The sequence below is a fragment of the Cnephaeus nilssonii genome (genome assembly GCF_951640355.1).
Source record: "Cnephaeus nilssonii genome assembly, chromosome: 2".
Lineage (NCBI taxonomy): Eukaryota > Metazoa > Chordata > Mammalia > Chiroptera > Vespertilionidae > Cnephaeus > Cnephaeus nilssonii.
This window is the reverse complement of record NC_137073.1, coordinates 34,622,013-34,649,007: the sequence shown is the minus strand read 5'-3', so window position 1 is coordinate 34,649,007 and position 26,995 is coordinate 34,622,013. Positions and strand designations below refer to the sequence as shown.

The following is a 26,995-nucleotide window of genomic DNA, read 5'->3' as shown; positions in this document are numbered from 1 at the left end:
ATATGTAATACCTTAATCAATAAAGAAAAAACAAGAATTATAAAGGAAAGAAAGAAATGGGTAGGGGGAGTGAACCAGACCCAAGGAAGAGTCAGGACACAGGCTCAGGGCGGGAGGGGAGGCTGAGAGCCATTAGCAAGCAGAACTGCCAGCGGAGCCGGGACGCGCGCGACGGGAGAGGTCGGCAGGGGCAGAACCCTAGGGCACGCGGACTCCTCTCCCCAGGGACCGGGACGCTCAGCCGCCGGGATTTACCCAGAAACAGGAAATGAAATCAAGCAGTTTTGATCAAAACAACCTGCCCGGTCTCGGGTTCATGAATATTCAGCAGCCGGCGACTCCGCCCCAGTCCCGCCCAGCTGGGAGACCGCGCTGGCGTCGCTGGCGCGCGTCTCTGTCGTCAGACGTGCGCGCCGCCGCCGCCGCCGCCGCCGCTCGCTAGGGAAACCGGAGAACTGTCATGGCGAGTCCAGCCGCGTCCTCGGTGCGACCGCCGAGGCCCAAGAAAGAGCCGCAAGCGCTCGTCATCCCCAAGAATGCGGCGGAAGAGCAGAAGCTCAAGCTGGAGCGGCTCATGAAGAATCCGGTAAGACGAAGCGTGGGCTCGTCCGCCCTCCGAGTCCCACCCCCTTCCCTTTCCGGTGCCTCTAGGGGCCCTAGGGCCCACTGCCCCCGCCCCCAAATTCAGGAATTCACAACCCGAACCCCAGCGCCAGTCCCTTAGTGAGGAGCAGGCTGCTTCAGAGATGGTGAGCTTCCTCCTGCCCTGATGTTACAGCCCAGCCAGGGGGCGCTGTGGGGCGGCTTTCCGTGCTCCAAGACCTTTTCCCGTTTAACTTTTTGTAAACTGAAGCGTTAGACTGTAAAGGGTTATTTTAGCACAAGGGTTACTTTCTTCTAAACTGTACCTCGTTAGCCAAGCCGGTGTGGTTCAGTGGGTGAGCGTCGACCCACGAACCGTGAGGTCCCGGTTTGATTCCGGGTCAGGGCACATGCCCATGTTGCGGGCTACAGCTAGTGGATGATTCTCTCCCTTTCCCTTCCTCTCTCCGAAACCAATAAAAACATTTTTAAAAATAAACTACCTCGTTAGAGGCATGGGGCAAGTCGCTCACCCTCTGCAGGCCTCAGGCCCCTCAGTCATAAAAACAATTGGATGAGCAGGTCTCATAGATCTTAGACTAGAAAGGGTTGACTCTCTTGTGCAGTGTAGGGTTAAAGTTGGAGGCTTCCAGCCATACATGGTGACTTACGTTTCTGAGTTCTCCTCTGGAAAGTTTAGAATAGCTTTGATGAGCCTGTGGGCTGTGATAGACCCCAAAATATACAGGATGAAGTAAAGCTAAGACAGAGGGAAGAAATCAGCTTTAAGTCCAAGGAGCAAAGCAGCCTTATTTTATTACTCTAGTTAAAACCCTTTTGGTTATGAGATGTGACTTTGTCAGCAGGTTTATACTTAATAAATGCTTTCCTGTTTAAATATTTCAGGACAAAGCAGTTCCAATTCCAGAAAAAATGAGTGAATGGGCACCTCGACCTCCCCCAGAATTTGTCCGAGATGTAATGGGTAATGTCTTTGGGGAGTGTGTGTGAATGTAAATATAATTTTTGAAGTATAAATATAAACCCTGCAGTTAGTATGTGTTAGTTAGATTTCTAATAGGAAAAAATAACGTTCACTGGTCCAGTATTTTGCTTTTACAACGAAGGGGTTTGGCATCAGAGAATTTTCTTATGCATTGTTTTTAATAATGCCTCACATTGGTTATTTATCCATGGAATAGTTTTATTATTTTGTTGGGTTGTAAATTAACATATACTAATTAAAAAGAAAAAGAATAGAAGTATTTAAAAAGTTTGAACCACCTATAATTTCATCGTTCCACTTGTAACATTCTGATATAGCCTTCCAAACCTCTTTATAGACAAAACCACTGCTGATTAAGAAAAAAATGTTTTTAGAAAAATGTGGTTGGTCTACACATACTATTTGGTAACCAACTTTTTTCACTTAATAGACCATGGATATATTTTTAGCTCAGAAATATAACATGTGAAATCACCTGGTGGAGAGGGAAAGGTCATAGGCTCTCTTCTAGGTTTCCCGGTCACTGAATTGCATTCTATTTCTCCTCTTAATACTGCATTAGAGTGGACTTTTTAGTGAATTCCACTTTCACCGTTCATGCAACAAATATTTATTGAAGGATATGCTAGATTCTGCAGTATAGTGGGGAGTAGGACAGGCCGTCCCTTCCATTATTGAGTTTCTTTCTTTGATCACTGTTAATTAAAGGTAGCCTGTGTTGATAACTGGAGCTCATCAAGAACTCTGAACTATCCTGGCTATAGGTTCAAGCGCTGGCGCAGGCAGTGGAGAGTTCCATGTGTATAGGCATCTGCGCCGGAGAGAATATCAGCGACAGGACTACATGGATGCCATGGCTGAGAAGGTCAGTGAGCAAGGAGGCTGACTGAGCCCTTGGGTATGAACAGTGTGCACTTAATAACTTCTAGAAAAAAGCATTTGAAACAGAGTAGATACACCTGATTTGTGTAAGGACTGCCTTTTAAAGCCAGCACCAGAAACAGACATCAAGTAGAGCCCAGTTAATCCTAGGTCAGACTTCGCACAGGAAGATAAATACCTATATGTACTAGTAGAAGGGCACAGCCCTTCAGGACATTGCCATGAAATTTAATAGGAAGCAGGATCTCCCACACCACTTGAGCTTTATTTCTCTCTTATTCTCTCTCTCTTTGGCTGAATACCTATAATTCCAGTTAGGGTGTGGTTTCTGTGAATACTAGTGTGGTTCTATGTGTCTGCTTCTTTTAGTTTTCTAGCTTGGCGGCTGGCAACTCTTCATGACAAGTGTCAAATAATAATTGATTAAAAATGGAGAATTGCTTTAGAAATTATACTGTAAAAACTATTAAGCATTACTTGACTAGAAGGGCCAGAAGTTTCTCTCCTATTTAAAAAATACTCTTTTGAACATATCACTTGTTTTATTTTTTTAATTAAAATTTGGAGTTATTTTATCCACACCAAAAGTCTTGCTGGATTTTTCACTAGAATTGAGTTGACTTAATTTGAATGAGAATGGATGTTACAGTGTTAATCATCCCTCAAGAAACTATGTTTTTTCACTTGTTTAAATTTTTTTGTATCTCTCTGATGACTTGTGGAGATTTTGCGTATATCTCACCACATTTGTTCAAAGATTTTTTTTTTTATTGCAGTGATGCTAGGTGGTCCTCTATTTTATTACTTGATATTACTGAGATGCAAAAAAAAAAAATACTGACTTTCGTATAGTGCTCCTAATTTGCCCACCATACTATTTTTAAAAATCAGGTATTATTTGGCTGTTTCTTTGTGGTTTTCCAAATCTGAAACATTGTACATGATGCCCTAGCTGATTTTGCTCAATTATTAGAACATCGGCCTGTGGACCGAAGGGTCTCAGGTCATCAGTTTGATTCCTGGTCAAGGGCACATACCTCAGTTGCAGGTTTCCCCAACCCTGGTAGGGCACATGTGGGAGGCAACCAATCGATGTGTCCCCCTCTCCCCCTCTCCCCTCTCCCCTCTCCCCTCTCCCCCTTTCCCCCTCTTCCCCTCTCCCCTCTCCCCCTTTCCCCCTCTTCCCCTCTTCCTTCCTTTCTTCCCCTCTCACTCTCTCCCTCTCCTCTCCCTCCCCCTTTCTCTCTCTCTCTCTCTCTCTCTTTCTTTCTCTCTTTCTTTCTTCCCCCATCCCCTCTACTCTCTGGAAAAAAATATCCTTGGGTGAGGATTAAAAACAGACAAACAAAAAAATAAAACATTGTGCATGAGAGATTGTCCCTTGTTCTTAATCTTACAACACACACTAGAAAAGTCCTTTTCCTCAGTCTTCTCATAATGGCTATTATTTCATGGAATACATTTATACATTTTGAGAGATTCAGATACTTTAAAACTATTTGTCTGCTTTTTATGAAAGAGGAGACTGCTCAATAATATTTCATTTTCCAATAATTTGATTTAAAAAGTTAGATTTAGCCCTAGCTGGTTTTCTCAGTGGTTAGACCTTCGGCCCACAGACTGAAGGGTCGAGGGTTTGATTCCGTTCAAGGGCATGTTAACATCGATTGCAGATTCAATCCCGGCCCAGTCCTCTCTCTCATGTCAATGTTCCCCCCCCCCCCCTCTCTCTCTCTCTCTCTCTTCCTCCCTCTCCCACTCTCCCTCCCCTCCCCCTCCCCCTCTTCCTCCTCCTCTTCTCCCCCCTCCCCCCACCCCACCTCCTCCACTCTCTAAAAAATATTAATGGAAAAAATATCCTTGGGTAAGGATTTAAAAAAATAAAATAAGTGTACAATGGGATCTGGGGTCATTTTCTGGCTAGTTTTACCTTTATCTTGGATTAGTCTGGCTCTGATTGGTTTTTGTTCTGGCTTCCTGACTATGGTGATTTAAATCATCTGCTCTTAAGCATCTTCAGTTAGGGAGGTTAGGGTCTTGTGATTTATTAGCTAGCTGTTAATTGCTCAGCTGTTCCCCATCCTTTGTCTCAGTTTCCTCATTCCACTTTCTGGAGAATTTTCCTAGTTTCTTACTACCCTGCTTCAGTATCTTAGTGACTTCACCATCAGAGAGCCCTGTATTGATTTCCCACCCCTCTGTGGGGCAACCACTTAAAGTTAAAGTGGCCCTGGAGATCTAGATATGCTTGTAGCACCCCCACTGGTGTGACTTTTGGAGCTCTCCTATCCAGCCCACAGTGTGTTTAAATGATGTGGGGTTTTTTGCAGCAAAAATTGGATGTAGAGTTTCAGAAGAGACTGGAAAGGAATAAAATTGCTGCAGAGGAGCAGACTGCAAAGCGTCGGAAAAAACGGTAAGGGCTTTGTGGCATCTCATAACTAATGAGACTTAAGGGCAGGAAATGGAAAGTAGATGCATGGTTGGTGAATGAGTCCTTGCAGTCAAAAGTTTGCCTGTATAACCTTTAGAGGTCTTGGGTGTTTAACCCACCATGGAGCAATCCAGTAGAGGAATGGCTTTTCTTCAAATACTCCAAGAGAGATCAAGACATTTACTGTGCCCCTCCCCCAGCTGGTTACAACTTCTTCAAAGCTTGGAGGTCAGCATTTCCGTGATCATATGGATTTCTCTTCTTCACTTCTGTATTTTAACTTCAGGTTTAACTAGGTGCTGTGAGTGAACTTCTCATTTAGCTTCTTCCTTAAATTAGGGCCTGTGATCTCCCTAAGAGACTATGTAAGTATGCAGGTTGCATGTGTATATGTTTTAATAAATACTCCCTTATCAATGTAAGAAATGTCTAAACCTGTAGGGAATTTTTTAAGAATTTGTTTGAGCCAAACTGAGGACAGCTGCTGGGAATCAAGATCTTAAATAGTCTCCAGAATGGCAGTTTGCAGCTTCTTTTATGCATTTGAAATTGAGGGAAGTAAGGAAGGTTACATGAAGGTAGAGAAAGTAAGGCTGAGATTGGATTACAGGATAGTTGACCAGATCTGTGCTCTCTTGAAGGAGGTTACTTCTGAAAAGACATTTCAAAGTTCTGTTAACCTAGATGCACTAAAACAATGGCCTGCTTAAGACAAAGATAAACCTTTTACAAAAGTTATATGCCTGGGGCGTGGCTGCCCATCATGACCTGCCCAGTTAGGAATTTATGATCAGGTCACCCTATGAGGTTACTTTCAGTAGAACCCCACTTTTAGAGTGCTGAACAGGATTTTTAAAGTCGTCCCTATTATCTTGGGATGAAGAACCATCTCCATTGTTTCTGAGATTGCTTTAATCACCTCAGGAGGATTTCTCTTGATTCGTGAAGAAAAACGGCTTGATAATGTTGATGATGGAGTAGCAGAATCATAAAGTATTCTTTCATTTTATTAGTGTAGTGTTTGTGTGATTATAACATTTTTAAAGGTCCTATAAGTAGATGTTTCTAACATACACAATAAGGTAGCTAAGGGATTAATGTGTTTATATTACATTTGTAGCCAAAAGTTAAAAGAGAAGAAATTATTGGCAAAGAAGATGAAACTTGAACAGAAGAAACAAAAAGAAGGTGAGTAGTACCCACTTTCCTTGGTTGTGATCTTTCATGGTGTTGCACAGAAGCTGACCTGCCAAGAATGAAATTTAGAGTTTGGAACTGATTGGCTGACCAGTGAAGAAATTAGGGCTTATTTCTATTAGTTAAGGCTCATTTAATTGCAAGTGTCAGAAAGCCAAACTGGATTAAGCACAAAAGGAACATACTAGCTCGTGTTAAGTCCAGGACAAACCTTCCTTCAGTCATGACTAGTAAAAGAGCTTCGAGTTGTTATTGGCATTCACTGTTTCCCTCTGTCTCTTAGCATCCCGTCCTCAGGCAGGCTTGTCATCCCTGTGGTTGTAAGGTTCCTGAGGCTGTACCCTGCCTCATTCTTGTCCAGTAGGAAAGATTGAGATGTCCCTAGCAAAGGTGTTTTTGTGTTCCTTTGTCTCTGATTGAATCACTTGGCAAGTTAGTTAAGAATACTTTTGGCACCACCCTGGCCAGTTTTGCTCAGTGGATAGAGCATCAGTCTCTGGTCCCAGGTTCGATTCTGGTCAAGGGCATGTACCTCAGTTGCAGGCTCCATCTCAGACCCCAGTTGGGGTGTTGGAGGCAACCAATCAGTGTAAGAGACACATCAGTGTTTCTCTTTCTCTGTCTTTCCCCCATCCTTCTCTCTCTAAAAACCAGTGGAGAAATATCCTCAGGCAAGGATTAACAACAAAAAAAGAAGAGTAAAAATTGTTGCCTGGCCAGCATGGCTAATGGCATATGCCTGGGTTGCGGGCTCAATCCCCAGTGTGGGGTGTGCAGAAGGCAGCTGATCAAGGATTCTCTCTCATCATTGATGTTTCTATTTCTATCTCTCTCGCTTCCTCTCTGAAATCAATACAAATATATTTTTTAAAAAGAATAGTTTTGGCACCCTGGCTGGGTGGCTCAGTTGCTTAGTGTCATCCCGTACACCAAAAAAGGTTGCGGGTTAAATGCCTGGACAGGGTGCCTATGAGAGGCAACCAACTGATATTTCTTTCTCCCTTCCTCACTCTCTAAAAAAATCAATGAGCCGAAACCGGTTTGGCTCAGTGGATAGAGCATCGGCCTAGGGACTGAAGGGTCCCGGGTTCGATTCCGGTCAAGGGCATGTACCTTGGTTGCGGGCATATCCCCAGTAGGGGGTGTGCAGGAGGCAGCTGATCGATGTTTCTCTCTCATCGATGTTTCTAACTCTCTCTCTCTCCCCCTTCCTCTCGGTAAAAAATCAATAAAATATATATTTTAAAAATCAATGAAATATAGCCTCAGGTTAGGATTTAAAAAAAAAAGAATGCTTTTGGCTGCAAGAAACAGACAGGCTCAACCAGCAGTAGTTAAACAAAGAGGAATTCATTTTTCTTACATAACAAGAAAGCAGGTGATAGGTGGCAGCCTTTTATGGTTCAGCAGTTCAATAGTGTCAGGCCCAACATCCCTGCAGTTCTTTTGGCCTTTGTCCTATGGGCATGATATGGCTATTGCAGCTCCTGGCATCATACCTATGCTCAAAGCAGGAAGAAGAGGGAAAAGAGTGCTATTTGTCTGGTGTGTTTTTTCTGTAACTGAAAAGCAAAACATCCCCTAGAAATGCTCAACTGTTGACATCTTATATGTCATTGATCAGTACTAGGTCACTTTGCCATCTCTTGCTACCATCAGGCTAGATGAATAGATAAAAGAATTGTCATGATCATCTTTAACCTCTCATAATTCATCATTGAGAGCTGGATACATGGCATCCCTAGGTAGAATTGAGTTTGTTAACGAGAAATAGGAGGTGAGTAATGTGTCAACATACCACAGTGCTGCCAGTCTTGCCTACCTTTGAAACCATCACAAGGCCAGAAGTACCAGCCACTCCCCTGGGAGCCCCTGAGCTGAGAGTCAGGGACAGAGGGATCCCAGATAGGAAGGGAGGACCAAGGATGCTAAGAAACAAAAAACAATTGCAACTCTCCATAACATTATTGAATCTGTGGCAATTCCCTGATTGACTAGGCATATTTCCTGATTGGACAGTTTTGATTTTTGGTCTTATGATAAAGTCAGACTTTCACTGTCATATTGCAATATGATTGGACCCTTCAAGGACCAGTTTCCTTCTGAGTTATAAATGTACTGAGACACACTATATATGGTATGGTTTTTTACTAGAAGAAATTCTTTTATGATGCCTGGGGAAAGGCTGTTTTCTACTGAGTCAGATTGAATGAAGATAATCCTTGCAAATGTAAGTTTTTAGGGAGCTGCCAGGCAGGTCAAATAAGGACAGACCTCTGTGTGTGGAACTTCTGAGGCACTCCCAATGCAGCTTACCTCCTCCAGTGGTTTGTAGGCTGGTGCTTTTTTTTTTTTTTTTTTTAATATATTTTATTGATTTTTTTACAGAGAGGAAGGGAGAGGGATAGAGAGTTAGAAACATCAATGAGAGAGAATCACCGATCAGCTGCCTCCTGCACACCCCCTACTGGGGATGTGCCTGCAACCAAGGTACATGCCCTTGACCGGAATCAAACCTGGGACCCTTCAGTCCCCAGGCCGATGCTCTATCCACTGAGCCAAACCAGTTATGGCTGTAGGCTGGTGCTTTTCATAGGTACTGTGATTATGAGGCTGTTGGCTTTGGTGACTACCTTGGGTTTATGGAGAGGGTAAGGAATACGACAAGTTAAAACACCACAGCCGAAACCGGTTTGGCTCAGTGGATAGAGCGTCGGCCTGCGGACTCAAGGGTCCCAGGTTCGATTCCGGGCAAGGGCATGTACCTTGGTTGCGGGCACATCCCCGGTGGGGGGTGTGCAAGAGGCAGCTGATCGATGTTTCTAACTCTCTATCCCTCTCTCTTCCTCTCTGTAAAAAATCAATAAAATATATTTAAAAAAAAAAAAAAGTTAAAACACCACAAAGCTTGCTGTTCTGACCAGGATTCAGCCATTTTTCTCAAAACAATCCAAGGAACATTTCCAGAGTCTGAGCGTTATGATCCTTTACTCACTGGGTCATGAAATCATTTTAGAGGTTGCAGCTATTATTTTTTCAAACATGAATAAAGAGACAAGAAGCCATTAGAACACATTACACTCAGAATAAATATTTTGTGAATCTTTCCGTTTCTGTGTCGGCTGTGGGCTATGGGCTTCAGTCAAACAAATTTGAAAATCGTAGTTATAGTGCATGGGCCCTGCCTGTTCTTATAGTTAATAGTGAAGTTAATATCTGTACATATTTAAAAATGATTAGTGATCATGCATAGTTGAGCAAGATAGGGAATGCTATAGGGATAACTGTCAAAAAATGGTTTATGTGCTTTTTACCTCACCTCAGTTTCCTTTTGTGAAAGAGAAAATAGATTTTCCAGCTATCTGTTTGAAATGAATAGAAACTTAAATGTTGTGATATTCCATTGTGCCATAAGGTGGCTTCTGTGTACTGCTGGGTTCTTGATGAACTTGGAGTAAATCACTCAAGCTTTTCGGCCCTTCTAAAAAGCAGTAAGGGGCAGCTGGCTAGGAGTTCCGTTCTGTTGTTGGAGAAGAAGTATCCCTGCTTGTTGTCTGTGCTGGTCCAGTAATTTAATGAAAACACCATGCAGTGTGGGACTCGAATCTGAATGACACCATGGGATTGTATTAAGCCCATTTGGATTATTATGAAGTCACTAGAGGCCCGGTGCATGAAATTCGTGCACTGGGGGGGGGGTGTCCCTCAGCCCAGCCTGCATCCTCTTGCTCTTTACCACCTGCCTGCTCGCTGCTCCTTAGCGCTTTGGTGGAGACTGGAGACAGGAGAGGCTCCCACCACCGCTGCTGCACTCGCCAGCCATGAGCCCAGTTTCTGGCTGAATGGCGCTTCCCCTGTGGGAGTGCACTCACCACCAGAGGGCAGCTCCTGCGTTGAGCATCTGCCCCCAGTGCGCATCATAGCGACCGGTCGTTTCGCTGTAACGGTCCCTTAGGCTTTTATTATATAGACTAGAGGCCCAGTACACGAATTCGTGCACCGGTGGGATCCCTCGGCCTGACCTGCAGGATCAGGCCGAAACCAGCTCTCCAACATCCCCCGAGGGGTCCTGGATTGTGAGAGGGCACAGGCTAGGCTGAGGGACCCCACCGGTGCACGAACAGGACTGGGGAGCAACGCGGGAGGTTGGCCAGCCAGGGAGGGATCGCGGAGGGCTCCAGGTTGTGTGTCCGGCCCATCTTGCTCAACCCCGATTGGCCAGACCTCAGCAGCAAGCTAACCTACCAGTCCCAGTGTCTGCCCCCTGGTGGTCAGTGCACATCATAGCAACTGATCAATCAGTTGATTGTCTGCCCCCTGGTGGTCAGTGAACATCATAGCGAGCAGTTGAGCTACCTTAGCATATCATTAGCATATTACGCTTTGATTGGTTGAAAGGACAACCAGACACTTAGCATATTAGGCTTTTATTATATACTAGAGGCCCAGTGCACGAAATTTGTGCACGGGGGGGGGTTGTCTCTCAGCCCAGCCTGCACCCTCTCCAATCTGGGACCCCTCGAGGGATGTCCGACTGCCCGTTTAGGCCCAATCCTCCAAGTAGGATCGGGCCTAAACGGGCAGTCGGACATCCCTCTCACAATCCAGGACTGCTGGCTCCCAACTGCTTGCCTGCCTGCCTTCCTGATTGCCCCTAACCGCTTCTGCCTACCAGCCTGATCACCCCCTAACTACTCCCCTGCCAGCCTGTTTGCCCCTAACTGCCCTCCCCTGCAGGCCTGGTCACCCCTAACTGCCCTCCCCTGCAGGCCTGGTCCCCCCCAACTGCTTTCACCTGCAGGCCTGGGTCCCCCTGCCCAACTGCCCTTCCCTGCAGACCCGGTCGCCCCCAACTTCCCTCCTCTGCCGGCCTGGTCACCCCTAACTGCCCTCCCTTGCAGGCCTGGTCCCTCCCAACTGCCCTCCCCTGCTGGCCATCTTGTGGTGGCCATCTTGTGTCCACATGGGGACAGCCATCTTGTGTGTTGGGGTGATCGTCAATTTGCATATTATCCTTTTATTAGATAGGATTAGATAGGATAGAGTCCTGGTGCACAGGTGGGGCCCGGCTGGTTTGCCCTGAAAGGTGTCCCGGATCAGGGTGGGGGTTCCCTTGGGGCGTGGGGCGGCCTGGGCGAGGGACCTGTGGTGGTTTGCAGGCCGGCCACGCCCCTTGGCAACCCAAGCAGAGGCCCTGGTATCTGGGATTTATTTATCTTCTATAATTGAAACTTTGTAGCCTTGAGCAGAGGCCTGGGCCCGCCAGGGCAGGCGGAAAGCTTGGCTTCCTCCATTGCCGGGGACAACTCAAGCCTCCTGTTCTCTCCGTGGCCGCAGCCATCTTGGTTGGGTTAATTTGCATACTTGCTCCTGATTGGCTGGTGGGCGTGGCTTGTGGGTATAGCAGAGGTGTGGTCAATTTGCATATTACTCTTTTATTAGCTAGGACAAGCACCTCAAGAAAAATTGGGGGGAGGGGAGGGAAAGCAAATTAAAGAATCTACAATCTTACTGGCCTCTAGTGCTCATTTCATACAGTGCTGAATAATAATTGTCTCCATATTATTATCAGAAGCGCCTTACTGTAATGATTTGAACCAAGATAATAGTAATATATGGCTAGAAAAACGAATGAATGAATTAGTCTACTATACATAACCTATCCACAAAAATTCCAAATATTTGTTCCACATGAAACTCTATGGCATATATTTGCTTTTTTTCTGGCAAAAGCGGGAAATTGAAGCACTGTACACAGGAGGCACTTCTGCAGCTTCCTGGATGGCAAATGGATCTAATTCTAAGATCACAGTTCTCAGCAAGTACCTCAACAGGCTTCACTGGCTACTTCCCCTCTCAAAACAGTTCATTATTAAAAGGTACTGGCTTCACCCAATGTCCTCAAGCAACTACATATTAAAACCTGCTCTCAGTTTCCCACTGTCTCTTCCCCTTATGCCTTCTTCTACAGCATGGATTATTTAACAAAAAACATTTTTTATTTTTCAGTTACAGTTGACATACAATATTATTTTAGTTTCAGGCGTATAACCTTGTGATTAGACATTTAGGTACCTTACTAAGTGATCACCCTGATAAATCTAGTACCCATCTGACACAATATGTAGCTATTACAATATTATTGACTATATTTCCTATGCTGTACTTTACATCCCCATGACTACTCTGTAACAACCAATTTGTACTTAACCCCTTTACCTTTTTCACCCATTCCCCCAACCCCCCTTCTATCTGGCAATGATCAGAATGTTCTCTGTATCTATTAGTCTGTTTCTGTTTTGCTTGCTTGTTTATTGTTTTTTAGATTCAATTGTTTGATAGATATTTACTGTCATTTTATTGTTCACATTTTTTCTTTTTTCTTCTTTTTAAAGGAGAACCTTTCACATTTCATGTAATAATGATTCAATAGTAATGAACTCCATTAGCTTTTTGTTGTCTGGAAAGATCTTTATAGGTCCTTCAATTCTAAATGACAACTTTCCTGTGTAATCTTGGTTGTTGTAGGTCTTTGCTGTCCGTCACTTTAAATATTTCTTGCCACCTGCTTCTGGCCTGCAAAGTTTCTGTTGAGAAGTCAGCTGACAGCTTTATGTGAGCTCCCTTGTAGGTAACTAATTTATTTTCTCTTGCTGCTTTTAAGAATCTGACTTTTAACCTTTTGCATTGTAATTATGATGTCTCAGTATTGGCCTCTTTTGGGTTCATCTTTTTTGGGACTCTGGGCTTCCTGGACTTGTATATCTATTTCCTTCACCAGGTTAGGGAAGTTTTCTGTCATTTTTTCAAATGGGTTCTCAACTTCTTGCTCTCTTTCTTCTCCTTGCACCCTCATGATGTGAATGTTGGAATGCTAGAAGTTATCCCAGAGGCTTCCTACACTATCTTCATTTTTTTTTGGATTCTTTTTCTTATTGCCGTTCTGATTGGATGTTTTTTGCTTCCTTATGTTGTAAATCACTGATCTGATTCTCAGCTTCATCTACTCTACTGTTGATTGCCTATAAGTTATTCTTCATTTCAGTTAGTGTATCTGTTAGGTCTGATCAAATAATTGAATTCTAAAGGTCAGTTCCCATGTGCACGAAATTCATGCACTGGGGGGGTGGGGAGGGTATCCCTCAGCCCAACCTGTGCCCTCTCGCAGTCCGGGACCCTTCAGGGGATGTCTGCCTGCTGGCTTAGGCCCAATCCCCTAGCCAGCAGGCGGACATTCCTCTCACAATCCGGGATCCCTCGCTCCTTACCGCCTGCCTGCTCACTCCTTACAGCTTGGCTCGCTGCTCCTTAGTGCTGCCATGGAGGCAGGAGAGGCTCCCGCCACTGCCACTGCGCTCGCCAGCCATGAGCCCGGCTTCTGGCTGAGCGGCGCTCCCCCTGTGGGAGTGCACTGACCACCAGGGGTCAGCTCCTGCGTTGAGCATCTGCCCCTGGTGGTCAGTGTACGCCATAGTGACTGATCGTTCCACTGTAACGGTTGCTTAGGCTTTTATTATATAGATGATGAACTCCCCAATATAATTTTTCTAATACTAGTCTTACTATCCTAACATAGGCCTGCCTACCAAAGAAACCCAGGGTGACCTTAAGGTGATTTGTTACTAGGTACCTTGAGAGAAGTTTCTCAATCTCAGCATTAATGAATGACATTTTGGGCCAGATAATTATTTGCTGTGAAGGCTATATCCTGTTCATTATAGGATGTTTAATAACATCCTGGCCTCTGTCCAGTAGATACCAGTAGCACCCATCCTCCCCTCAGTCATTGACATGCAAAAATATCTTCAAACATTGCCAAATGATCTCTCGTGGGGGAGGGGGACAAAATTAACCCCAATTAAAACTCATCTCAACTAGTATCTGGAGTTCAGAAAGCACTCAATATATGTTTTGGATAGAACTGTTTGTTTCAATGCCAAAATTCTTATACATGTGTTGGAAAACTATTCATATCTTTTTTATCTTTTGAGATACAAAAACTCTAATCCATTGCCACATGTATTCTAGCCTTTTCAGCTTGTTTGCCAGTAACTTTCTAACACCATCCACCATCCTTTTATTTAATTATTCAGTTTCAGTATACACGGATAGTGGTTTCAGAATTGTTAACCTGTTATCTGTGGGAAACAACTTTATCAACTAGAATACAGTGCAATGTACAGTTCTTTTTGCCTTTAGTCTTACAGATCCTGCTATTTCCAAAATTATTTAGGTCAATATCTTTCCTTCATCCCCTTCACAGAGGTTTCATCCATTTGTAATATAGTTGAATTCTTATTTCACATTTCATCCTTGGATCCTTGACATCCTGAAATTTGCATACATTAAAGTTTATTCTTTATGCTATAAAGTCCTATGAATTTTGACAAATGCATAGTATCATGTACCCACCATTGCAATATTATGTAGAATAGTTTTCCAGCCTTAAAAAATTCCCTGTGCTTCATTATTCAGCCTCCTCCCCACCCCCAATCCCTGGCAACCACTGATCTGTTTACCATCCCTATAGTTTTGCCTTTGTCATTTCGTTGGAATCATGAAGGATGTAGCCTTTTCAGGCTGGCTTCTTTCATATAGCAGAATGCATTTAAGATCCATCCATGTCTGCATGGATTTTAGCTCATTCCTTTTTATTGGTGAATAGTATTTTATTGTATTGGATATACCACAGTGTGTTTATTCATTCACCTATTGAGGGACATCTTGGTCATATCCAGTTTCTAGAGATTCTGAATAAAGCTGCTACAAACATGTAATGGTTTTTGTGTGGATATTTTTCAAATCTGTTGAATATATACCTAGGAAGATGATTGCTGGATCATATGGTTAGAGTAAGTTTAGCTTTGTAAGAAACTGTCAAACTGTCTTCCAAAGTGGCTGTATCATTTTGCATTTCCATCAACAATGAATGAGAATTCCTGTTGCTCCACATCCTTTCCAGCAATTGGTATTGTTAACTTTTTGAATTTTAGCCATATTTATATGTGTGTTGTGGTATCTCATAATTTGTGACAGCATTTTTGAAGTTCCTATGCCCTCAACATTAAGCATAATAGTAATAAGTGCTTCATTATTTATTATTTATTATTTATTATTTATTTATGTTGAAAGAATGAATGGGTAAAATAATGTTGCTGAATTACCAAATGACTTGAATGGTCATTAGATTTCTCCTCTTTGAGAATGATACTTCTAGGCCCTGACAACATGTTTCCCACACACAGGAATCAATTGTGTTTACTGTTGAGGTGCTACATTTTTAGGGGCTTTTCAATCACAATGAATGCTTTGATCCCTCCTGTTAATCAGCATCTCAAGCATCTAAAACCCCCATTTCACAAACATCTAGGTTGATCAGTATTTTACTTTCTTTTCTTTTTCTTTTCTTTTCTTTTCTTTTCTTTTCTTTTCTTTTCTTTTCTCTTTTCTTTTCTTTTCTTTTCTTTTCTTTTCTTTTCTTTTCTTTTCTTTTCTTTTCTTTTTTAGGGAGGGAGAGAGAAAGAAACAGATTTGTTGGTCCACTTATTTATGCATTCATTGATTGATTCTTGTATATGCCCAAACCGGGGATCGAGCCTGCAATCTTGGCGTATCAGGATGATGCTCTAACCAGCCAGGGCTTTATGTTTCTTTAAGATTAGAATTAAAGATCAAATTCTGTGCTCTGGTCCTCCTATGGTCAGACCTGTGCAGGTGTGGTTGATGGTTCTTAGAGAGGCTGAGACAGAATATGCTAAGTTATGGAATAAAACAGAAATAATCAGCAGTTTCAGCCTTAGAGCCCAAGTTCTAGAACAGAACTCCACAGCTGGCATATGGGTCAATGGGCTGCAAGAGGTGAGACCTTGGACACCCCCCTCCCCACCCCCACCCCCGGCCTTCAGGGTGGATAAAGGCTGAGTGAAGGCCTTGGACTTGGACCAGTTGCACTATGTGCCGTAGAATTATTATCCTTTTCCATGTGTGCCATGACATGAAAGAGCCTGGGGAGTACTAACTACCCTGAGTCCAGGGAGCTCAGAGCCAGGTTTTTTTATTCCTCTAGTTTTCCCCTCAATCTCTCTAGTATGTGCGTGCGTGGGGGGGGGGGGGGGGGGGGGCAGGACGAGTAGAATACATATAAAATTTACCATCTTGCCAAAACCAGTTTGGCTCAGTGGATAGAGCTTGGACCTGCGGACTGAAAGGTCCCAGGTTCGATTCCGATCAAGGGCATGTACCTTGGTTGTGGGCACATCCCCAGTAGGGAGTGTGCAGGAGGCAGCTGATCGATGTTTCTCTCTCATCGATGTTTCTAACTATCCCTCTCCCTTCCTCTCTGTAAAAAATCAATAAAATATATATATTTTTTTAAATTACCATCTTAACCATTTTAAGTGCACAGTTCATTGGTATTGAATACATTCAAATCATTTTGCTACCATTTCCACCATGAATCCCCATAACTCTTTTCATCATATAAAATTGGAACTATACCTATTAAACAGTAACTCCTATTTCTCCTCCCCCAGTCCCTGGCAACCACATTTTACTTTCTGTCTCTGATTTTCACTATTCAAGATACCTCATATAAAAGGAATCAGAATATTTGTTTTTCTATGACTGGCCTGTTTCACTTAATGTCTTCAAGTTACATCCATGTTTTAGCATGTGTTAGAATAATATTCCATTGTATGGCTAGACCATAGTTTGCTTATCCATTCAGTATGCTCACCTCACTCCTGTTTCCACCTTGTTTTTCTTTTGCCTGAGTTTCCTTATGCATTTCTTCAGACAAGGTTGTTAGAGGCCTAGAGAGTTAAATAGTTCAGGTCTGAATCCTGGATCCTTGTTTTAGTGATTATGAGACCTTCGTAGCAAATTAACTTCTCTGAGCTTTATTCCTCATCTGTAAAATGGATATATGGTAGGTATTTAGAGTTAAACAAGACAGTAAAAAATTGGCACAGTGCCTGGCACATAATAATTGTTCAACAAATATTAGTTATTAAAACATGCTCACCATTTGTACTTTTGAAATTTCTCAGTCTTTTTGGCATGAGGTTGAGGAGGAGGAATATGCTAAATTTATTAAATTAAATCTTAGAGATGATTTTAACCCATTGCCATGAGTATTTTTAAGTGTCTCGTCCTAGGGTATGAAGGTGATTTTTAGACTATACAGTGCCTGGGCACCCCAAGGTTTCCTGCCTTGAAGCTCTTTGTCTGGCCTTGTGATGACAGCAGGAGCAAATCTCTGGGTGCCTGTGGGCTCTGGGGGTGCTGGAATTCCTGCATATCTGCAGGGAGGAGGCCCATTGATGGGCCTGGGTGAGCCCACTGTGCCTGCAAGTGGCCACCTGGGCTGGGCTGAACTGGAGGACTGGTGCTGCCTCTGAGGGCTCTGCCTTGTTCTGGCTTTCACCCACTCCTCTGCTCCCAAAAAGAGGGAGGAGGAGTTGGGAACACGTTGTCTTTGTGCTCTGCTTTTGGTCAGCTCAGTGGCACTGTGGGTGCTGGCAGTCATGCCAGGGAAAACACTGGAACTCAGAGCTGCACGTGGAGTATCAAGAGAGGGTTTCTAAGTCTGTGGGAAGAGCCAGGAAGCTGACATATTTGTGTGGGCAGAGCCCTCTGCTATAGATTTTTTTTTTTTTTTAATCCTTTTGCCCCTGGCCGGTGTGGTTGACTGTCCTCCCTGCACCAAAGATCACAGGTTCAATTACTGGTCAGGGCACATGCCATGGTTTCAGGCTCCATCCCCAGTAGAGGGCATGCAGGAGGCAGCCGGTTGATGTTTTTCTCTCTCTCTCCCCCCTTTCTCCCCGCTCCCTTCTCTCTCTCTCTCTCAAATCAATTAAAAAAACAAACAAACATTTTGCCCTAACTGGTTTGGCTCAGTGGATAGAGCGTCGGCCTGTGGACTCAAGGGTCCCAGGTTCGATTCCGGTCAAGGGCATGTACCTTGGTTGTGGGCACATACCCACTAGGCAGTGTGCAGGAGGCAGCTGATCGATGTTTCTCTCTTATCGATATTTCTAACTTTCTATCTCTTTCCCTTCCTCTCTGTAAAAAATCAATAAAATATATTTTAAAAAAACATATTTTAAAAAAGCAACCCTCCGATCACTTTAGGGAAGAAAAAAAATCCTTTTGCAGACTGCAGTGTGAGAGCTTGAGACATCAACAGCAGTATTGTCAGTATTAAATGCTAAATGTTAAAGGGCTGGTTGGGGATGTTGCCCTGGCAAAGTGGTGGTGAGGACCATATAAAAACAGGCTTGATGCATGGGTAAGGTGACCAGACGTCCCGCTTTTGGCGGGACAGTCCCGATTTTTAACAATTTGTCCCGTGTCCAACGGCGTTTTAAAAAAGTCCCGATTTTTGGAAAGAATGCACGACAAGCTAGAGAACGGCGGGAGAAGGGGAAGGGAATGAATATACGGTTTTCGGAGGCTATGTGGCTATTTAGCCAGGATATGAGTTTTATATTATTTTTGTTAATTTTATAATGTTAAACTTTAATAATAACAAAAAATTGTTGAGAACTGATTATCGAGAACTGCTTATCAAAGTTTGCATTGTTGACCAGTTGTTAGAATTCGACCACCATTGTTTGGACTTAATGAACAATGGCATTTTTGGGATTGGCAATGACAAAAACATTTTGTAACTGTCTCTCAGACGATACACATCGTACTGCATGCTAGTAAGCTAGTTAAACAAGTGATGTCATTACAAATCAGCTATTCAGATAATTTAGGTAAGTTATTTATTTATTTCATAAATACATAAATTTTCTTGAATTTGGCAGACAGTACTCATATTAGTTATATTTTATAGTGGTGGCAAAAAGTCTAGCGCCGGCCTTGAAAGTGACACTTACGACTTACGTTACGGCAAATTCAGAGGAAAAATAATACAAGTTAGTATTGTTATTATTTAGAAAGAAATATAGGATTAAAATATTTTTTAAAATATAGTTACTTTATAACAATCAAATTAATTTAATTTATAAACTAACAATAAAATATGTTCATGTAATTATGTACCTACTTACTGTGTTTTTAAGCAATATGTATATAATAACTTATAATATAATTTTAAATTATTTTTTTTTAGATTTTTAACATAATGAGTAAGAAAAGAGGATGCAAATTCAACGATGATCTAAGAAGTGAATTTCCTTTTATTAAAAAAACCAAAAGCGATTACAATATAGACCAAATTTTTAATCAAGAACCCCCCCCCCCCCCCCCCCCCCCGGGCCGAAACCGGTTTGGCTCAGTGGATAGAGCGTTGGCCTGCGGACTCAAGGGTCCCAGGTTCGATTCCGGTCAAGGGCATGTACCTTGGTTGCGGGCACATCCCCAGTAGGGGGTGTGCAAGAGGCAGCTAATCGATGTTTCTCTCTCATCAATGTTTCTAACTCTCTATCCCTCTCTGTAAAAAATCAATAAAATATATATATTTTTAAAAATAACCCCCCACCCCACCCCCCTGTCAGTGTGTCCCACTTTACCAATGTTAAAATCTGGTCACCTTACGCATGGGGCATCAGGCTCTTGTGTATGCTGCTGGATCTTTTTTTTAATTTTTTTTAATTTTTATTTTTTTTTAAATTTCTTTATTGATTAAGGTGTCACATATTTGTCCTCAACCCCCTGTTGAACTTAACCATTGGTTAGGCTCATATGCATGCACACAAGACCTTTGGTTGATCTCTCCCCCCTCCCCCCACCCTCCCCTATCCTCCCTCTGAGGCCCGACAGTCCGATCGATGCCTCCTTGTTTCTGGTTCTGTTCTTGTTCATCAGTCTATGTTGTTCATCATTTCCCCTAGATGAGCGAAATCATGTGTCACTAGAGATATACTTAACTGAATGTGAGACGAGCAATAATAGTTATGCTGACAGGCAAATGAATCAGTCTGTAGTGAGTTTCTTTCTGGACCAACAGTTCTTTTGAGACCCAATATCAATGTCCACCAGTTCCTTATGAGTACATGTCGGCACTGACCCCTCAGCTCTGGATGGTGGACAAATGGTGGTAATGCAGGTCCGACTCCCTCTGGTTTGGTCTCGGCCGGACCCAGGGGCACGGCTTCACCCGGACCCAGGGGGTGCGTGGCCTCACCCGGAGCTGCTGGATCTTTTTAATAAGGATGAGATCTACCCACCAGCAGTGGTAGATCGGTTCTGTGATGGACCCTTTTATACTGGGCAGTGGAGGTGAGGACTGACAGATGAGAGGACCTCTTCTGGCTCACTTGTCTGTCCAGGAATGACCAGTTCCTAATGTCTCCACAGCACTTATTTTTCTAAAGCATCCTGGATTATCTGAGTGAGTTTGGACATCGCTAATCGAATGTCATGTGATTACAGGATCCAGTCAGAACCAAGAGCAGCCATCCAGTAGTTCTGAGGCGACATCTGGGACAGAGGAAGAGAAAGAGGAAGAGCCCAGCTTCATCATGGGGCGATGACAGTGTTGGCCACGGTGGCTTTCTGGAGCCCAGGGCCTCAGAAAATCCTCCACATGACCCAAGGAGAAAGGAGGTTGTTTGAACTGTTTCTCTCCCAGGGCCTCGCTGGATAGAAGCAAGTGGAAGCCATCCTGACTGCTTGTGGCCCTGCCAGTAGAGACAGAGAGGACTGTCCTGGGCACTCAAGGCATTGCCAAGCAGTTCATTCATGTTCCCGCTAAAGGGGGGAAATGTATAACCTTCTGCCCCTGCTGTCTGTTCTCACATATCTGGACAGTGATGAGTTTTGGGCTGGTATCTGTGAAAGGAATGTTTATTAAAGAACAGAAAAACTTGAGGTTTTGATTGGACCTGTGAAGTGTCGAAGTGTAGGGAAGGCTGTGAAAATTAGGTGATAGAGATGAGGCCTGTTACACCAGCCTGTTCCCAGGCTCATTGAGGGAAATGGCCTTGGTTCTGGAGCTGACTTGCACTGCAGGGCACCTGACCTCCATTTCCTTCAGCTGAGGGTGCAGACTGCACCTCAGAACACGTGCTCCTGCCCAGCTGCTCCCAGTACATAGGTGTGTTTTGGGAAGCCTTGGGCATATGCAAAGGGAGATGTGGGATATAACCAGGGAAAATAATTGGAGACTAATAAAGAAGCAGGTGGAGAATCCAGGCTGGGCTGAATCAGAGTAGAGGGCATGGGGAATCCTAGCCAAACTGGAAGGGGGAGGAGGGGGGAATCCATGGCCCAAAGCTGTGTTTTCATCCTGAGGTCAAGGGGGTTCTAATCAGAAAATTTGAGGTTGCCTTTCAGGTAACAGGAAGGACAGAGATGGTTTCTAATTAGAGCTTTTGCTCACTTTTTGGATTATCTCCAACTCCAAATTTCTAAAAATATCTTATGGCTTTTATAGAATTGGATGGAATTAAGGATCATGGTTGTGGGTGAATGTTTTCTTTCACTTTAATAGTATTGATTTCCCTGGCCCTGCCCTGAGCCAGGTGGCATTTGTGATCACTTCTACCCTTTCAGCAATTCAGGTCACAGGAATTTATTTTTTTTTTACACTTCCCTATTTTACTGTAATACATCAGTCTGGTTAATAAGTGATTTACAGGAATTTTTCTTTTGCCAGAAGCTGAAATGGAAAGTCAACCCTAATAAATTAACACACACACACCCTGGCCATACATTTTGAAATCCATGTTTCTCTTTTCAGGGACTGGCTGGTTGGTTTTCCTTATCTTCCCCACCGCCACCCCCCACCCCCCCCCCCCCCCCAGAGTGTGTGTCACAACTCTTGCTTTGAATCCAGCCTGGATCTCATGGGTGTTGTCTTTCACTGGAGACTGTGGAGTATGGAGTTGGAAGACTTGGGTTCAAGCCCTGCCCCTGCCTCTGATGAGACTGGGAAATCTAGGCAAGTCACTTCCTACCTCTGCTGCACCTGGCCAAGAGTTTGGTGATACATGTGTTGGACAGGTGGCTGGAAGACTAAACAAATGGGATACCAGGCAGGTGTTTATGTTTTACACCTTTACCAGATTTCGAAGGTGATGTTTAGGTAGAATGTTTCTGACAGTTTTTAAGGGGTCATTTATACCTTGGGTTGAATGACTCCGTTTTTTTTCTTCAGGATATTGCTTATTTGGGAAAGGGGAACAATTAGATGTCATAAGTGAGAAAGAAGGGGGCGATACTGAGAGGATACCCCTGCTCTCCCCCCAAAAGCCATGATTGGGCAGAATCATTAAGTAATGCCCTATGATTAGCTTGTGGATAGGGAGAAATTAACAAAGGTATATATAACTTGGCTGTCTCATGTAAGAATTCTGATTTATCAAACATTAGACCTTCGTTCACTCACCAAATATTTATTGAGCACTCAGTGGCAGCCCTGAGCTAGGAGGCCTAGTTATTTGTATTAGAATACTGTTTGCCCTTTTATTAGAAGTCCCATATAGATGTACCAAACAAGGTTTATGAACAGAGAGGTCTGGAAACCAGCCCAGGTCACCCAGCAAATAAGTGGTGGAGCTGGCCTTTGGACTCACATAGTGTGACTCCGGAGTCCCTCACCCTAGCCCTGCACCACAGCACTGTGCTGCCCTGGGAAAGAAGCTGTGCAGAGCCCAGACCTGTCTGGTGCCTGGGCTGTAGACTATAGGACCCTCCTTTAGTAAGCCCCCTGGTGCGTTTGTGTGCATAGTAATACAGGATACAGGATATCACTATGTCATAGTTTTAAATATAATTGATTCTCATTTTTTCATAAGTTCTATGTTTATGAATTCACCAAAATTTATTTGTAATCCCAAAATTAATACTCATGTTTTTGTGGTCATTTGCAGACATTCACAGAACGGCAAAATTTTGAGTTGCCCAATGCACACATTCCCAACTGAGGTTAAACAAGGTAGTGCTCTGCCTTCTTGTTTCAGCGCAGACTTAATAACAGGTTTTTTACATTTATTGCTTATCGTTGGTGGTTTGTTTAAAATGGCCCCCAAATGTGGTGCTGAAGTGCAGTCTGGTGTTCTTGTTTATTTTGTTACTCCTCACCTGAGGATATTTTTCCATTGATTTTTAGAGAGTGGAAGGGAGTGGGGAGAGACAGAGAGAGAAACATCGATGTGCGAGAGACACATCGATTGGTTGCCTCTACGACATGCCCTGACCAGGGCCTGGGATCAAGCCCGCAACTAAAGTACATGCCCTTGACCAGAATCAAACCTGGGATGCTTCAGTCTTCGGGCAGATGCTCTATCCACTGAGCCAAACTGGCTAGTGTTCTTAAGCACAAGAAGGCTGCGAAGAGCCTTAGATATCCTTCATTCAGGCATGAGTTATAGCGCTGTTGGCTATGAGTTCAATGTTAAGGAATCAGTAATATATATTGATAAAGGTGTCATTAAACAAAAACATACGTAAGGTTATGTGTTGATCAGCTGATGTCATCAGGGGCTCACAGGAACCCAACCTCTACTTCCTGGTCAACAATAGAAGGGGCTGGTTGGGCGTGGTTCAGTGGTTGAGCATCGACCTATGAACCAGGAGGTCACAGTTTTGATTCCTGGTCTGGGCATGTGCCTGGGTTGCAGGCTTGATTCCCCGGGGGGGGGGGGGGGGGTATGCAGGAGGCAGCTGATCTCTCGCCATTGATGGTTCTCTCTCTCTCCCTCTCCTTTCCTCTCTGAAATCAATAAAAGATATTTTTTAAAAAAGCTAACATACTCTTTAAAAAAAATGGACGGGAGGAGACAGGTGGGGAGTTCTTGGAATAATGTAGACTGTAGGTAATGATGGCCTGAATTAGTACAGAGGCCATGGGGGCAGGGAGAAGTAGTCGAAATTCCAGAGACATTTATTTAGGTGGGAGAATTCACAGCACTTGATGGGGAGGGGAGGAGTCAGGAATGACACCAGATCTATAGTGTCACTAGCTGGGTGGATGGTCACACAGCCCCGGAGATAGGTGATCCAGGAAGTAGAGCAAGTATGTAAGGGAAAGGAGGAATTCAGCTCTGGGCATGGTGAAGTTTGGGATACCCCCTGCCAGGCTGGAAAACTCAGGGCTAGAGGTGATGATTTAGGCTCCTGAAACGGGCAGTGGGAGAGACCAGTCAGGAAGTATAGAAAGGGAGACCCAGACAACACTGAGAAACACCTGCATCTAGGGGACGGACAGGAGCATCCTGCACAGAGGGGAAAAGTCAGGTGGGGTCCCCGGAGCAAAAGAGGAGAGTGTTTCCAGATGGGGGAGGGGGGGGAGGTGTACCCAATGACAGACAAGACAATGGCTGAAATACCTTCTGGATGTAGCAATATAAGGTCAGTGAACCTCGGAAGGCTGAGGAGAAAATGAAGGAAGTGGTGATGACAGCTCTCTTACCAAGTTTGCATGAAGTGGGAAAAGATGGTGGCAGGAAGGGGTCAAGCTGAAGAGGAAAGAAGGCTGAGAGGGTGAAAGTGGGTCCCAGCAGGTCAAGGAAGAGAGGCAGTGGTTTGAGAACTAAGTGAGAAAGAGAAAGGATATTTGAATGTAAAATTTCACAGAGGGTGATGACAAGGAATAGGCCATAAGAGTGAATGGTGCCCTAGCCAGTTTGGCTCAGTGGGTAGAGAGCCTGTGGACTGAAGGGTCCTGGGTTTGATTCTGGTCAAGGGCACATGCCCGGGTTGTAGGCCCAATCCCCAGTGTGGGATGTGTAGGAAGCCAGCCTATCAGTGATTCTCTTCCATCATTGATGTTTCTATCTCTTTCCCTCTCCCTTCCTCTCTCTCTAAAAACCAATAAACATTAAAAAAAAAAAAGAGGAGCCCTAGCCAGTTTGGCTCAGTGGCTAGAGCGTCGGCCTGCGGACTGAAGGGTCCCAGGTTTGATTCTGGTCAAGGGCATGTACCTTGGTTGCGGGCACATCCCCAGTAGGGGGCGTGCAGGAGGCAGCTGATCCATGTTTCTCTCTCATCGATGTTTCTAACTATCCCTCTCCCTTCCTCTCTGTAAAAAATCAATAAAATATATTTTTTAAAAAGGGGGGATGACTAATGTGTCAGGGGATACATTGTTTATTCCAGCTGAGTGGCCATGCTTGATTTTAAGATCTGGTGTGGAGAAGAAAGTAGGGACCACAGTCTTCACTGAAGGAGGGGCATATGTTGAAGAGGAAAACTGGCATATGGTTGACCCTGGAGGTATGCCTCAAAGAATTGGCCTTTTTGGGTAACTTAGGCCTTGGGGGAGGAAGCAACTTGCCAGGGTCAATCAAGTAGGAAAATAGCCCAAACTGTAGCCCAAACATCTGCTGGGTAGCTGGTACTTGTGGACCTTAAACTGAACCTCCTAACCCCTCCATGTAACTCCCATTCAACTTCCTGGGCATCTAAGGGGCCCTCCAACAATTAGTACTGTGATCAATCTCCTTTCATCCCAGCCAGTGTGGCTCAGTGGTTGAATGTAATCTATGAACTAGGAGGTCATGGTCCAATTCCTGGTCAGGGCACATGCCCTGGTGGCCGAGTCGATCCTCAGTGTGAGCACCTGCAGGAGGCAACCAATTGATGATTCTCTCTCATCGATGTTTCTATTTCTCTCTCTCTCTCTCTCCCTTCCTCTCTGAAATCAATAAATTATATAGAGGCCTGGTGCACGAAATTCATGCACGGGGGCAAGAGGGCCCTCAGCCCTCGTGTAATCCGGGTCCCTTGTAATCCAGGACCCCTCGGGGGATGTCTGCCTACCTGATTGCCCCTAACCCCTCTGCCTGCCTGTCTAATCACTCCTAACCACTCACCTGCCTGCCTGATCGCCCCTAACCACTGTGCATACCTGCCTAATCACCCCTAACCACTCTGCCTGCCTGCCTGATTGGCCCTAACTGCTCACCTGCCTACCTGCCTGATCTCCCCTAACCACTCTGCCTGCCTGCCTGATCACACCTAATCACTCTGCCTGCCGGCCTGATTGCCCTAACTGTTCGCCTACCTGCCTGATCGCCCCTAACTGCCCCTGCCTTGGCCCCCGCCGCCGTGGCTTCATCCAGAAGGATGTCCAGAACAACGTCGGGAAGGTCATTCAGCTGTCGGGTCTAATTAGCATATTATGCTTTTATTATAATATTATACATAATTAGCATATTACGCTTTTATTATTATTACTAGAGGCCCGATGCACAAAATTCATGCACTCGGGGCTGTGGGGGGGGGGGGGTCCCCCAGCCTGGCCTGTGCCCTCTCACAGTGCGGGAGCCCTGTGATCGATCGCCCCAAAGATGTAGGCCCCACCCACCCATCCGGGGCTCCTCGATGGATTGCCCCAAAGAGATAGGCCGGAGCCTGGGGTCCCACGGCAGGACCCCCAGGCCTGGCCATGCGGAGTGGTTGTTGGGCCCTGCTTCCATGCCGCACACTCAGCGTCAAGTCCCTGCCCACACGCATGTGCCCGCTGCACACTCAGCCTACTGGTGATGGATTATGGGATTGTGATGGCATGAGGGCATCACAGCATGAGGGTGTGACAACCACCTAGGCTATTATTAGTGTGTGTGTGTGTATATATATATATATATATATATATATATATATATACTAATAATATATATATATTAGTGTGTGTGTGTGTGTATTTGTGCACAGGTGTGTGTGTGTATATATACAAATTCGTGCACAGGTGGGTTCCCTTTGGGTGGCCTATAGGAATCAAGCTGAAACCCACAGTCCAACTCCACCTGCAGCTCCTACCTGCTGCTCCTGCTCATCCCAGCCCCACTGTGCCTGCCGTGGGCTCGCACCCAATCAGTCCCTATCGGGAGAGGCTCGTACTGTCGCAGCAGCACTTGCCAGCCATGAGTCCTGCATCTGGCGCCTTCCCAAGGGGAATGGCCTGTGGGATCGGGCTGAAACCGGCTCTCCGACATCCC

The 26,995-nt window shown here is 44.5% G+C and overlaps 1 protein-coding gene across 1 annotated transcript; it reads left to right on the top strand.

The window, feature by feature from the left end:
- Positions 1-386: 386 nt before the first annotated feature.
- On the top strand, positions 387-21,766 carry PRKRIP1 (PRKR interacting protein 1). Its single transcript, XM_079788246.1, has 6 exons — positions 387-586; positions 1,489-1,567; positions 2,353-2,453; positions 4,801-4,886; positions 6,025-6,092; positions 20,487-21,766. Exons 1-6 carry the CDS (start codon positions 461-463, stop codon positions 20,585-20,587), a joined length of 561 nt encoding a protein of 186 aa, XP_079644372.1. The 5' UTR covers positions 387-460; the 3' UTR covers positions 20,588-21,766.
- Positions 21,767-26,995: the final 5,229 nt, after the last annotated feature.